The sequence below is a fragment of the Saimiri boliviensis genome, chromosome 9 (assembly GCF_048565385.1).
Source record: "Saimiri boliviensis isolate mSaiBol1 chromosome 9, mSaiBol1.pri, whole genome shotgun sequence".
NCBI lineage: Eukaryota > Metazoa > Chordata > Mammalia > Primates > Cebidae > Saimiri > Saimiri boliviensis.
The window spans coordinates 55,326,011-55,340,334 of NC_133457.1; the positions used below are offsets into that span (position 1 = coordinate 55,326,011).

At 41.4% G+C, this 14,324-nt stretch overlaps 1 protein-coding gene and 1 pseudogene across 6 annotated transcripts in view; one reads left to right on the top strand and one right to left on the bottom strand.

Moving 5' to 3' along the window:
• RYK (receptor like tyrosine kinase) overlaps positions 1 to 14,324 on the top strand; it is a 164,118-nt gene that overhangs the window by 90,964 nt on the left and 58,830 nt on the right. For all 6 annotated transcript variants that reach the window (XM_074405903.1, XM_074405904.1, XM_074405906.1 and 3 more), the window contains one exon: positions 6,032 to 6,153. In XM_074405903.1, coding sequence (XP_074262004.1) covers positions 6,032 to 6,153 — 122 coding nt within the window. The remainder of the gene's footprint in view (positions 1 to 6,031; positions 6,154 to 14,324) is intronic.
• Positions 1,669 to 2,309, bottom strand: LOC120360848 (transcription factor BTF3 pseudogene; annotated as a pseudogene).

Sequence of the window (14,324 nt, forward strand, 5' to 3'; positions counted from 1 at the left end):
CTTTACCAAACTGAGAAAGTTTGTCTCTGTTCCTAGTTTGTTGATCATTAATAGGCTTTGAATTTTATGAAATGCTTTTTCTGTATCTGTTGAAATGATACAGGTTTTCTTTTTTTTTTTTTTTTTTTTTTTTTTGAGCCGGAGTTTTGCTTTTGTTACCCAGGCTGGAGTGCAATGGCGCGATCTCGGCTCACCGCAACCTCCGCCTCCTGGGTTCAGGCAATTCTCCTGTCTCAGCCTCCTGAGTAGCTGGGATTACAGGCACGCACAACCATGCCCAGCTAATTTTTTGTACTTTTAGTAGAGACGGGGTTTTCACTATGTTGACCAGGATGGTCTCGATCTCTTGACCTTGTGATCCACCCGCCTCAGCCTCCCAAAGTGCTGGGATTACAGGCTTGAGCCACCACGCCCGGCCGATACAGGTTTTCTTTTTGTTAATGTGATAAATTATACCGATTTTTAAAAGGTTAACCTTTCATATATACTTGGCCATGATGTATTAATCCTTTTATATATTCTTGTATTGAATTTGCTAATATTTTGTGGAGAATGTTTGTGTCTATGTTCATGACGGATGCTGTTCTGTAATTTTCTTTTCTCATAATGTTTTAGTAAGGTTTTTGTGTCAGTGTAATGCTGCTGGCCTCATCAGATGAGTTAGGAAGTGTTCTCTTTGACTGTTTTTGGATAGAGTTTATGTAAGATTGGTGTTGTATTTTCCTTAAATGCTTGATAGAATTCGCTAATGAAGCCATCTGGAGCTTTCTTTTGGGGTAGGTTTTTAATTGTTTGAAATTTTTATTTCTTTTAGTTTGGTAAATTATGTTTTTCAGGGGTTTTTCTGTTTCATCTAACTAGTTGATTTTATTGTCATAAAGTTGTTTATAATCTTTTTATCTTTTTAACATCTTTAGGATTTGTAGTAATATTTCCTCTTCATTCCTAGTACTAGTAAATTGTGTTTGATGTTTTTTCTCTTTTTTCCTTGGGCAGTCTTGTGAAGGGTTTAACTATTTTACTAATCTTTTCAAATAATACTCTTTTGGCTTCATCCTTATAATTAAAATCTTCGTAATATGGTATTTGATCAGGGAAGGTAGCCTGTATGATTTTGGTTTGAATCTGTTTTTGTATTAAAATTTTTTTTTTTTTTTTTGCTAAGCAAAGAACTTTATTAACCTTGGTTTCAAACTTGATTCCCAGGCTTTTGGCTTAATTAGCTGCAAAGAATGAATTGTGTATAAGCAAAAAACTGAAAAGAGCTGCAGTGTCCAAGGGGCTTGGGCTTAAAAATATTAGAGATCTAGATTTTATCAGATCCATAAGCAAAAATTTCTTTCTTTTTTTTTTTCTTTGAGTTGGAGTTTCGCTTTTGTTACCCAGGCTGGAGTGCAATGACGCGATCTCGGCTCACCGCAACCTCCGCCTCCTGGGTTCAGGCAATTCTCCTGCCTCAGCCTCCCGAGTAGCTGGGATTACAGGCACACGCTACCATGCCCAGCTAATTTTTTGTATTTTTAGTAGAGACGGGGTTTCACCACGTTGACCAGGATGGTCTCGATCTCTCGACCTCGTGATCCACCCGCCTCGGCCTCCCAAAGTGCTGGGATTACAGGCTTGAGCCACCACGCCCGGGCCAAAAATTTCTTAAAAAGCAGTCATAATATAAAATAGCAGCTCCCAGTCACTTCTTCAAGTTTTATCTTCAGAAGTTGACTCAATTCAGTTTGCCTCATTCTTGGAAGCCTCATCAAAATTCTCCACAAGACCTGGAACTTCATCATCATCTTCCTTTCCAGTATCAAGTGGTGCTTTTCCATCCACATATTGTTTGGGCAGAGCTTCAGCCAGTATCCTTAAACTAGTCAGACTGTCTGCCCCAAGCTGGTTTAGGATGCTGGGTAGCATTTCTGTCAGCTGCTTTGTCTCAGCATGGCCTGTAATGGTGAAAGTGTTTGTTGCCAGAGATGCCTGAACTTTAGGGTTGTTAAAGTGGATCACTGTTCCTTGGTTTGTAAACATATTCACCTCTTCAATACCAGAGATATTGTTTACCCCTAACTTCTTTAAGGAGAACTGAAGTTTTTTATCATCTGCTGTGGCTGTTCTATGAACCACCTTCTTCTTTCTGCGAGCAGTTCCTTTCCCACCAATGCGCACTTGTGCCTGCAGTTTGGCAAGTTTTTCCTGGTTCATGATTGTTTCTTTCATCTTGTCGGAGTGGATAAGGGGTCGCGCGGGGGACTAGGGTTGGTGCTCAAGGGGTCTCGGGTGGACCAGCTGAGATTAGGCGCACACACGCGGGGACGCCTGTATTAAAAATTTTTTAAAAAATGCATGTGGTCGCCGGGCGCGGTGGCTCAAGCCTGTAATCCCAGCACTTTGGGAGGCCAAGGCGGGTGGATCACGAGGTCAAGAGATCGAGACCATCCTGGTCAACATTGTGAAACCCCGTCTCTACTAAAAATACAAAAAATTAGCTGGGCATGGTGGCGTGTGCCTGTAATCCCAGCTACTCAGGAGGCTGAGACAGGAGAATTGCCTGAACCCAGGGGGCGGAGGTTGCAGTGAGCCGAGATCGCGCCATTGCACTCCAGCCTGGGTAACAAGAGTGAAACTCCGTCTCAAAAAAAAAAAAAAAAAAATGCATGTGGTCTAATTCATGATTAATCCCCTCTCACTTTTTCATGTCCCATAATTGTATGTTCAAATCATCTATGTCCATACTAAATTTGTATCTGTTTTGATCGATTTATTTATTTATTTATTTATTTATTTATTTATTTATTTATTTATTTTGAGATGGAGTTTCGCTCTTATTACCCAGGCTGGAGTGCAATGGCGCGATCTCAGCTCACTGCAACCTCCGCCTCCTGGGTTCAAGCAGTTCTCCTGCCTCAGCCTCCTGAGTAGCTGGGATTACAGGCAAGCGCCACCATGCCCAGCTAATGTTTTGTATTTTTAGTAGAGATGGGGTTTCACCATGTTGACCAGGATGGTCTCGATCTCTCGACCTCGTGATCCACCCGCCTTGGCCTCCCAAAGTGCTGGGATTACAGGCTTGAGCCACCGCGCCCGGCCCTTGAGCCACCGCGCCTGGCCGATCTCTTTATTTTTTAAAGAGAGAGGGTCTTACTGTGTTACACAGACTGGGGTACAGTGGTGTGATCATAGCTCACAGTAACCTCAGATTCCTGAGCTTAAGCCATCCTCACTCCTCATCCTCCTGAGTAATTAGTACTACAGGTGTGCCCCACCACTCCAGCTAATTTTAAAAAAAGTTTTTTTGTAGAGATGAGTTGTTGCTATGTTGCCTAGGCTGGTCTAACTCCTAGCCTCAAGTGATCCTCCCGCCTCAGCCTCCCAGAGAGCTGGGATTACAGGTGTAACACCATACTCAACTTGTTTGATCTTTTGATTTCTGAGAGGATGTTAGTTTCCAGTTGTGATTGTGGATTTGTGTATTTCTTTTTGCATTTTTGTCCTGTTTGATTTTGCTTTCTATATTTGAAGGGTTTTTTTCAGTTGTATTACTGTATCTTCTTGTGGTTTTTATTAATATGACCTCATTTGTTAATTTTATCTTCATTTACTAGTATGAAATCTTTTTACCTTGAGTTCTAGTTTGTCTTATGTCAATACTGCTTCATTTACTTTTTCTTCTTTTTATTTACCTGCTATATATTTTCTAAGTAAACATCACCTATCTAGACTAGAGTAAGACTAAGACTTAAGAAAAAAGGCAAATTTAAATTATTTACAATTTCTCCTTTAACCCTTTTCTCTAACACCACCAGTCCCCCTTTCCTGGATGTTTACTAACACTTCCTGTCCTGCCAGCAAGGGAGAGCCTTTTGCAGAAGGGTCTACATTTCTCTCTCTGCTTTCAGTATCCTTTGTAGGATAAGCAAAAGCAGTGCTACCCAGCTAGTGCAGCAGCTTTCCCTTATGTAGCATGCCTTAAATTTCATTTCTGAATTAATGATTTTATTTTATAGTTTGGAAATGAGAAAACGAATTTTATAGGATAAATATCTATAGCAGAATGATTTGTTTCTAGGTCTGTATTCTTAGGAGGTGCGAGATTCACATTTTGACCTCTGCATACAATGAGATTTCAGACCCCATAGTCAGGCTCAGTAAATGTGAAATTTGGATTTTGGCTGGTCTCTACAGTATATTTCCCCCTCTAACTTGTGCACTATGTATGTCTTGTGTACTACAAGGACACCTGGATAGAACTTTAAATAACAGTAAATCAATTCAAGAAAAAGTTACTCCCTGCTTTTAGTCTTTCAGTTCCTTGGATGATCATGGAGAAATCCTCTGTAATTTTTTTTTTTTTTTTTAATGTTTCTCAAACACTCGATTATACCTCCCTCCTCCCTTTTTGTAAACAGTGAGCTAGGCTCAAGCTTACTGCCTTCTTGGTAGGGACCAGACTTGAGCTAGAGTTTAGTACATTTGTTTTGTTTTTGTTTTTTGGTAACTTTTTTTTTTTTTTTTTTGAGACGGAGTTTCGCTCTTGTTACCCAGGTTGGAGTGCAATGGCGCGATCTCGGCTCACTGCAACCTCCGCCTCCTGGGTTCAGGCAATTCTCCTGCCTCAGCCTCCTGAGCAGCTGGGATTACAAGCACGTGCCACCATGCCCAGCTAATTTTTGTACTTTTAGTAGAGACGGGGTTTCACCATGTTGACCAGGATGGTCTCGATCTCTCGACCTCGTGATCCACCCGCCTCGGCCTCCCAAAGTGCTGGGATTACAGGCTTGAGCCTCTGCGCCCGGCCGGTAACTTTTTTTTTAACAGTATCTGTTGATCTACCACTGAAAAGTAGTGATTAAATTTTGCCTTAACATTTTTTATTTTAACAAATTAAATTAGTTTTAAAGAAAAATATTAAACACAGGTGGGATAAAAGGGTGTGACAAAATTGAGAGCATGATACATATTGGAGATTGTATATGCCCTAGTTGAGAAGGTAGTCTGTTAATGAGTGAAACGGGAGTTGCTTCTCCGGCATTCCAGGCATTTCATTTATTTTTGTTTTGTCTGTAGTACTAACCTCTTGGTTAACAAGTGTTTATGTTTTGTGCAGATAGCTATGTCCTGCAGATGCCATGAAAAACGTGATTTTCATTTTGTAGTCTGGGTAGGGAAGACAGCATGTGCCTGCAAGGCACCTGGTACGAGGGTGTACCATGGTAAATGCTGTCAGAACAGCAAGAACCTTGTGTTGTCAGAGGAAGCAGAGGTCATCTCTGGCTGAGGCTTGAGGCTGGGCTTGGGCTTATGTTTTATCCGAGGTGCCTTTCTCCCTTTCATTTTGAATCTCCCTTCCTAAGTCCACATAAATTTTTTGGGAAAAGGGATATTTCTTTATAGCGATTACTTTAAGAAGCACTGTGTCCAGAAGAAAGAGCATCACACTGGCCCTCAGAAGACAGGGGCTGCCAGAATTCTGGTTCTAGCACACCTGTTTTTAGCTGGATAACTGCCCAATTGTTTCAAGTCCCAATTTCTTCATCTTTCTTGGTAATAATAAAACCCTATGTCGGCCGGGCGCGGTGGCTCAAGCCTGTAATCCCAGCACTTTGGGAGGCCGAGGCGGGTGGATCACGAGGTCAAGAGATCGAGACCATCCTGGTCAACATTGTGAAACCCCGTCTCTACTAAAAATACAAAAAACTAGCTGGGCGTGGTGGCGCGTGCCTGTAATCCCAGCTACTTAGGAGGCTGAGGCAGGAGAATTGCCTGAGCCCAGGAGGCGGAGGTTGCGGGGAGCCGAGATAGCGCCATTGCGCTCCAGCCTGGGTAACAAGAGCGAAACTCCGTCTTAAAAACAAAACAAAACAAAACAAAAAAAACCCCTGTGTCTTATTTCATAAGGCGGTCTATATAAGGGCCATTTGTGATGTTCATTTGCTTCTCAATATTATCTTCACTCTTACTTGTATTCGAAGTACTGATAGGGATGATTTTGAGGGTATTTTAAGTGTTTAATTATTTTTTTTCTATTTTTTTCTAGGTCTTGATGCAGAACTTTATTATGTGAGAAATGACCTTATTAGTCACTACGCTCTATCCTTTAATCTGTTAGTACCCAGTGAGACAAATTTCCTGCACTTCACCTGGCATGCAAAGTCCAAGGTAAGAGAGTGGCTAACCACGGACATCATGACAGGGTCACCCAGTCACAGAGACAGAGGCTGTGTTTGGGAACTGAGCTGCCTGTACCAAAGGGTCTGCGGGTGATATAATAGGACTGAGTTTTTTCAGGTTTGTATTTCAAATCTTTGGCCTATTCCTCTAAAATTTCTTGAATCTTTTAAAACAAAGGTGGCTGTCATTTAAGTGATTAGCATATGACACCATACTTACATTCTTTTAGGCTCTGCAAACAAAGATCTAGACCTAACTTAAAAAGGGTACAGTTGGATCCAATAATGACCAGGCTGCTGGGTGGAACGTTATGGGTAGGAGTGGGGATTGGTGAGGTAGGTCTTTTAGATGTGTTTGACAGAATGGATACAGTTATCCCACTCATGGAGAAATGGTGTAAGAAAGGTACAGCAGATGTTGCCTCCCCATGTGTCCTGTGCTGAGGCTTCTTTAACCACAAGGGGCTAAACCCAAGCACTTGAGAATCTCTTGCCTGGGTTACCTGTTATTGAATTCTTCACATTTCCTGTGACTGCCTGGGTCCCTCAAACGTGGTAAGTTTTCTCCTAGGTCAGAGAGTCAGAGGATGAGCATGGAGCTGCCTCCTGTACCCAACCAACTTCAGTTTCTTTTATCAGCTTTATGTATAGGCTTTTAAATAATATTTTATTTAGGAAATAAAAATAGTCTTGCTGCTAAAAATAATACCTATGGTAGAGTTTAAAAAAATTATTATAGAGTAGTGTCATTATATTTGCTGCAAGTTTTACAAACTGGCCACTTTAATACAGTTTTTTTTAAATCATTTTTTTCTACTTAGAAAACAACAATGATTATTGGGAAGATTCAGATATTAACAGAAATGTTCTAAGAACTGTAAGACTCCGTAGTTCTGTACTAAGAAGTAATTGTTTATAGTTTTTGGTATAACTTCTTCAAGGCCTTCTTTTTTCCCTCCTTAAACAAAAGAGGGATTTTTAGACATGTATGTTGTACAGTACTTTTTCGCCTGCCGAGTAACTTAGCTGGGCATCTTTCTTTTTCTGTTTCACTCATTCTCTTTAGTGGTTTTACATTGTGATACTGTATGGATGTGTGATACATTGCTATCTGTAAATTACCTCATTAATGGGACACATGGATTTTTAATAGCATTTTATTATTTCAAACAAGGCCTCCCTTCACTGTTACACACAGTTTCCCTCATTTCATTTTGTAGGCAGAATCCAGGTAATGAGATGATAAAAACAATTGGTAGTTCATCTTTTATTGATGTTTCTACCTTTGCTATTTCTTTTATTTAAAAATTTTTCAACCTTTGCTTTTGATGACTACAGAAACAGAGAAGAAAATGTGTTAGTGTGTCCCTGTGTGTGTATATGTATATATATATATATATATATATATATATATATATATATGAGTATGTATGTGCATGTATATAAATATGTTAAGAACATCTTTGTTCAGAAGTTTTTGTGCACTTGTGGCCTTATTTCTGAAGAGTAAATTAGCGCTAAGAAGTAAAATGACTAGGCCAAAGTGTGTGCATGTTTAAAACTTTGATAGATACTGCCAAATATACCAATGAATAAGAGTGCTTATTTTTGATCTTCATTTCTGAATACCAACATGTTAAGGCTACTTGTTTCCCTTCCTTTCTTCCTCTCCTTCCCCCTCTCCATACGTCTGTGTGTATTTTCTAAAAAAAAGGGCATTCTTTATGTAACCAAAGTACAATAATCAAAACCAGGAAATTTGACATTATTATCACGTTATTATCTAATCCACAGGAGTCACATTTTATCAGTTTTCCCAATAATGTTCTTCATAGCTAATTTTTTGCTAGTTGATGTCTCTTAGTTTGCTGTGAGTCTGGAACAGTTCCATAGCCTTTCTTTGTGTTTTTTGATCTTAACATTCTTGAAACATACAGGCCAGTTGTTTTGTAGAATGCGCCCCTCAGTTTGCATTGTCTGAGGTTTCCTCATGATTAGATTCAGGAGTATCTCTTTGGCAGCGATGCTACAAAGGTGCTGTTCTTCCCAGTCCACAAGATGCCAGTTTGTCCCATGAATGGTGGTGGTCACTCCACTCTCTTCACCAGATTTCTCCCCTGTCACGTTTTTCCCTTTAAAATTACTAAATAATTTGTGGAGAGAGAATTTGAAACTAACTTAAAAAAAACCTCTCATTCCTCATCACCCTTTCAACCACTAGTTTTTGCATCTGTTTTTGGAACTAGTTTGATTTTCCGGCCAGTGCTGTGGTGAGGGTAGTATGTTTCCTCTCATTAGAAGAGGTCAGACCTATACTGGATAACCATTTGATAAGGCTGTTATAGAAGGAATTCAAGTATTTGTGGAGTGGTGGTTACTGAATTTTAAGTTCCTTAGCAACTCTGAAGTCCAGTGTTTCTGTGAGCATCTTTCAGGAAGAGAAGCCTCTTATATTCTTCAAAACATTGATAGCTAATTCTTTGTTATTATTCTTACCTTTGATGTTGATACATATAAGAACAAATAATACATCTATTTCAAAATGGTGAAAGATTCATTAGAGAATTCTGTTCTAGGTACTCCTATTGACTTTGAACAGAGTGTGAATATTTCTGGGCACACTTAGGAAAAAAGACTGATACATCACGAGAAGGTTTCCTGGGCAAGTGTATGAGTAGTGATTTGTGAATACAAAGGCAATGTGGGAAGTGTAGCAGTCAGGACTGAAGAAAGTAAAACCTTCTTTTACTGATTCCTTTAAAACAATTAACAAACACTGTTATTTGGAGTGAGTTCAGGGCCCTGACGTTGCTGGTAATGGGTGTCTGAGTCTTAGGACCCTATTCCAGGAGGAAGTTGGAGTGGGACACAGCAGGTAGGAGGGGCTCAGGTGAATATATATGTTTAAAGGGGAAGCAGTGTGAGCATCGTACATTTTGGTTCAGGAGAAGCCTTGGTATAGCTATAATTGTACTCCCATATCATTCACATTATTTTATAGTGCATAATTTCTAAGTTACTTCTTTGGCAGGTATAAATATTATCATTAGTGTACATTTGGGCTGCTACTGCTGGTATGATATTCTTGGTGAGGCAGCAGTTTCCTGATTTTTTGGAGGATATGACCATTTATTTACATGTCCAGGCCAGAAATGTAGAAGGGATCCTAGTTTTCTTCTCCTACACTTTTTAAATCTAGTTGATTCTCTCTAATAAAATTATATCTTAAGTTCATTTCCTACCTCTCTTGTGACTCAACGCCTCATCCTTAGTTTGGGCCTTCATTGTTTCTTCCTGGATTCGTTGTGGTCTTCTGGCTGGTCTCCTTTCCTCTGGACTGACCTTTTGTTGCACCGTCCACAAAGCCACCCTAGGCTTCTCTGTTGCTGTCAGAATAAAGCTCTTGATTTCCTAGGAGGCCTTTATCATCTGGTCTCAACCTTTCTTTTCTGCCCTCTATCTAGCCAGTCATTTAGTGCCATTTTTGTCTGTCTTGGAATCTCTTGAATGCCCTGTGATCTGTCAGAGTGCTGCTGTTGGCTACAAATACCCTTTCTTCATTCCGTACCTGATTAACTCCTGTTTACCTCATGAAACTGTGACCTGGTGTCACCTCTCCTCCAGCTGTGTCGGGTGTGCTTTTCTGTCTGTGCAGTGACCTTCTCTCTCATAGCCCTAGTTATATTTTAAGAAGATTGTAATAGTTGATTTTCTTTTCTGTCACCCTCCTAGTTGCTGAGCCCCTCAAAGGGTATCCCCTGAGCTTGGTCTAGCATGTGGTACCTCCTGCAGAAGCGATGTTCAGGTACAAGCCACAGGGCACAGATCAACAAATGGGGAACTTCCAAGCAGTTAGGGCTTTTCAGAGTTGGAATGTGTGGCTGTAGGAGTGGTGACTCTCCTGTTTCTGGAAGTCTGAAAACATACAGGCCAGGACACTTGATAGTGTTTCACAAATGGTATTTTTCAGATACTTTAGTGAGGTTTTAAGTTTGGAAAAATGAGCTGGTTGAATATAAACCTAAACTGATTTCGCAAGTTCATCTGTAACAGGTATAAAAATTTAGAGGAAAGTAACCATATTATAATGTTTTTTAGTAAAAAACCAAGGAAATATTTGTGTGTTAATCTAGTTTCAGGCTTTAGCCACTATTGCAGTTCCTAATTCTAGGTGATTTTAGCACAGTTTGTTACATTTATTTATTTTAAAAATTAATCTTATGAGTAGATAATATATGCACATAGTGAAACTTAGAAAAGACGTATACAAAAAGGGTATATACAATGAAAAATAAGTCCCTCACACCTTCTAGTACCATCCCTGAGCAATCCAGCTACTTAGATCCTCTTCCCTGAGTCAGCCACTGTTGCCTGATTCTTGTCTTTCCTTTAGAAATAGTTGGTGCGCGCCGGGTGCGGTGGCTCAAGCCTGTAATCCCAGCACTTTGGGAGGCCGAGGTGGGTGGATCACGAGGTCGAGAGATCGAGACCATCCTGGTCAACATGGTGAAACCTCGTCTCTACTAAAAGTGCAAAAAATTAGCTGGGCATGGTGGCACATGCCTGTAATCCCAGCTACTCAGGAGGCTGAGGCAGGAGAATTGCCTGAGCCCAGGAGGCGGAGGTTGCGGTGAGCCGAGATCGCGCCATTGCACTCCAGCCTGGGTAACAAGGGCGAAACTCCGTCTCAAAAAAAAAAAAAAAAGAAATAGTTGGTGCATATATAAGCATCCATGTGTATATGTGTATATGTATGTATACATCTTTCAACAACTTAACATACCACATACTTTTCTGCAGTTTGCAGAGCACTGAACAGTATCCTGGTCAAGGATCTGTCACTTGATATGGAGTTGCACCTTTTCCCCCTTCAAATGGCTATATTATTTATTATTACATGGTTGTACTTTGGTTATTGATCAGTTCCTATGAGGGAATTAAGACCCCGATTTGGAAAGGGATTTGCTTAAGATGGTTGAAGGTAGGGGTAGAGGAAGCAGAAGGTAGAGATGACCTGAAATGGGAAAGTCACACATGAGGGCAGGGGAGGCTTGATGAAGGGTTTGTCGCCTAATAATTTAGCCCTGAGGTGTAATCATGAACTTTCAGAAAGAAGGTTGTGGCTCTCAAGCTCTAATACAAGCCCAGAAACTCTTGGTTTTTGCTTTTTAAGGTTTTGCCAGAAGATGAAATATTTGTTTCCAGAGATCTCCAGGCTCCCTGGTATATATGTCAGTTCAACATTGTAGATATTTTAACATTAGTTTTCGTATATCACAGCTTCTGGCAATAGTGGTGTTCTTCGGTGTTTCCACTGTTTTGTCTTGCCGCACAGATTGTGGTCTCTTCAGAGGCTTGAAGCTGTCTTACTTTTAGCCCACCTGTCACACTTGCCTTAGTGAGTGGTCAGGAAAGACCATTGTGTTAATTGCCTTTTGAGATGGGAGTAGAACTCTGGTATTGCTTCTCTTTTGTAAGACCACACAGTGAAAAGCAGGCTACTCAGAGGCTTTAACACATAATGAGTTTCTTCTATATTCCAGAACAGCCCCCAATATCCAGGAAAAACATGTAATTGTGTCTGTTAAGTGTCAGTAGCTATTTTAGATAGCCAAAAAGCAGAAACTTGCCAAAATGTAGCAAAATATTTCCACTACCCGCCCCCACCTTGTGGCTGTTCTCTGCTTTCAGGAACTCATCATCATTATCTAGGAGGAGTTGCAGGGAACTTGTCCAGAGTTCTAGCAGCACCGCTGGAGACCGGCGACTTTGCCCTGTGCAGAGTGAGGTTTCTATGAGGAACGCATTCAGACAAATTAAAATGTTGTTTGGCTGTAGACAAGTGTATTCATCACTTTAAATCTGTACTCTCTGTGTTCCAGAAGGAAATGGCTTTACTTACTAGCTTCCTGTTTGTAATCACCGTTTGTTTCCAAGTAAGAGAACATTAGCAACAATGTTTATTTTTTAGTTTATTCAAATGTTTATATTTTTTGTAGTTTCTTTTTTTTTTGAGACCCAGTCTTAATCTGTCACCAGGCTGGAGTGCAGGGGTACGATCTTGGCTCACTGCATCCCTCGCCTTCTGGGTTCAAATGATTTCCTGCCTCAGCCTCCTGAGTAGCTGGGATTACACGTGCCTGCCATCACGCCCTGCTAATATTTGTATTTTTAGTAGAGACAGGGTCTTGCCATGTTGGCCAGACTGGTCTTGAACTCCTGGCCTCAAGTAATCTGCCTGCATTGGCTTCCCACAGTTCTGGGATTACAGTCATGAGCTACCGCCTGGCCTATAGTTTCTTTTTTGAAGTATTTTGCCTCACTCTACATTCTGATAAACAACTGCTGTTCAAATTTCTTTGTCCCAGTAGACTGTAAATTTAACTTTTGAGCAGATATGTTTCTTTAAAGGATGATTGGCAAGTGAGAGTCCTTACAGATTGATACATGCCAAACTAGAGAAAATTGGACTTCAATAATTGGCAGTTTCCTCTCTGATCCCAGAAACTGCAGTTTTAAAATTTGTATCCTGAAGACTGGAGAGGGAGAAGAGAGCTAACGGGTGAATGCCTCCCATTTTCAGACAGTTCTTCAAAAAAGGAGCCAGCAAGCAGGCTTCCACCCATTCATGCTTCATACTCCTCCAAGCTGCTGATAGGCCAAAGGGCTGCCTTCTCAGACCTCTTCCTCAGCGCTTTGCACCTCTCCCTGTCTCCTGACTCAGGCCAGCTATACTCACAACCTCATTTACCTCCCTTCTCGCCTCCTTTTTCCCTTGCCACACTGAGACGCTCAGGTGCCAGTCTTACCCCTTTCTTAGAACTGCAGTTAGGGCCCTTGACTCCTTTGCCACACCCTCTCTGCTTACTTAGGGGTTCTGGTCTCTGGTCCTCCGCCTCTTTCCTTGTGATAACTGAGATCTAGAATAAAGGAGATGGCAAGTTTCAGGGGAAATAGTAAGTGTGGCTTTGAATTTGTTAAGTTGGAGGGCTGTAGGATTACAGTATTAGGTAGATACGTCGAGTAGGTAATTGGACACTTGGGAGAGATTGAAGGTAAAAGAGAACAAGAAAGAGAAATTAAGATATCCCATCAGTGGTAAAATGGACTAGAACCTAGTGTGCTAGGAGAGAAGGATTTACATTTGGCATTTGGATAGGAAAATGGACCTTTCCTTGGGACTGGAACGGAAAGAAAGGATGTTCTAACAGATCTGCCTGGTGCTGAAAAAAAAGGCAGAAAGGGAGTTCCTCTGTGCTAGTGGAAAAGGACAAGAACATTGAGGGTGAAGAAGTGGGGAGGGCCTGTGAGGTTGGAATAAGATTAGGGAAGAGAGGGCCAGCGAGGAAGGGATTGCTGAGCGGAACTAAGGGCCTCCCCTGAGCCCGGAGGTCATTGTTGTGTAAGAGTTCCTTCTCTGTAGAATGGATTTCCTTCAGCAGTGCTGAGTGGCAAGAGTAGACTAAGGGGTGGTCAGGATGCTGGAGCTGCTCTCTGAGAGCGTGGAGGGAGTGAACCAGCTGAAGGTGCCAATATGACTGTCAGTAATGTTGCCTTCTTTAGGGCATAGGCTGTGGGTAACTTGAAACTAGGTGTTCATGGCTAGACTGGAGAGAAGGGAAGTGGCTTTAACTGGCTACTGCATCCTGCTATGAACACAGCCCCGGCTCATAAATGTGCCTTGTCAGTGTTGGCTGACTTGCAGTGGTGCAGTCAGAGAACTGGTTTTGTAGGAATTAGAGGTGAATGGTGAGAGGTGGTGATGGGATCTTTGGTAGAATGGCATTTTTGCATTTGTTTTGGTAATAAAGTAGTTCTTCAGTGTGGCAGGATATTGAATATTGAATATTGAAGCCAGGGAGAACATGGCAGGAGACCAAGGCCTCTGCAAGTCCTGTGTGGGTCCCTGGTGTTGATGGCATGAGAAGTAGTCATTATGAGTAGAAGTTGGGAGCTTTGGCTGGGCTCAGTGGCTCATGCCTGTAATCCTAGCACTTTGGGAGACCAAGGCAGGTGGATCACTTGGGGTCCAGGAGTTTGAGACCATCCTGGCCAGCATGGTGAAAACCCGTCTCTACTAAAAATACGAAATTTAGCTGGGCATGGTGGCATGTGCCTATAGTCCCAGCTACTCAGGAGGCAGAGACAGGAGAAGTGCTT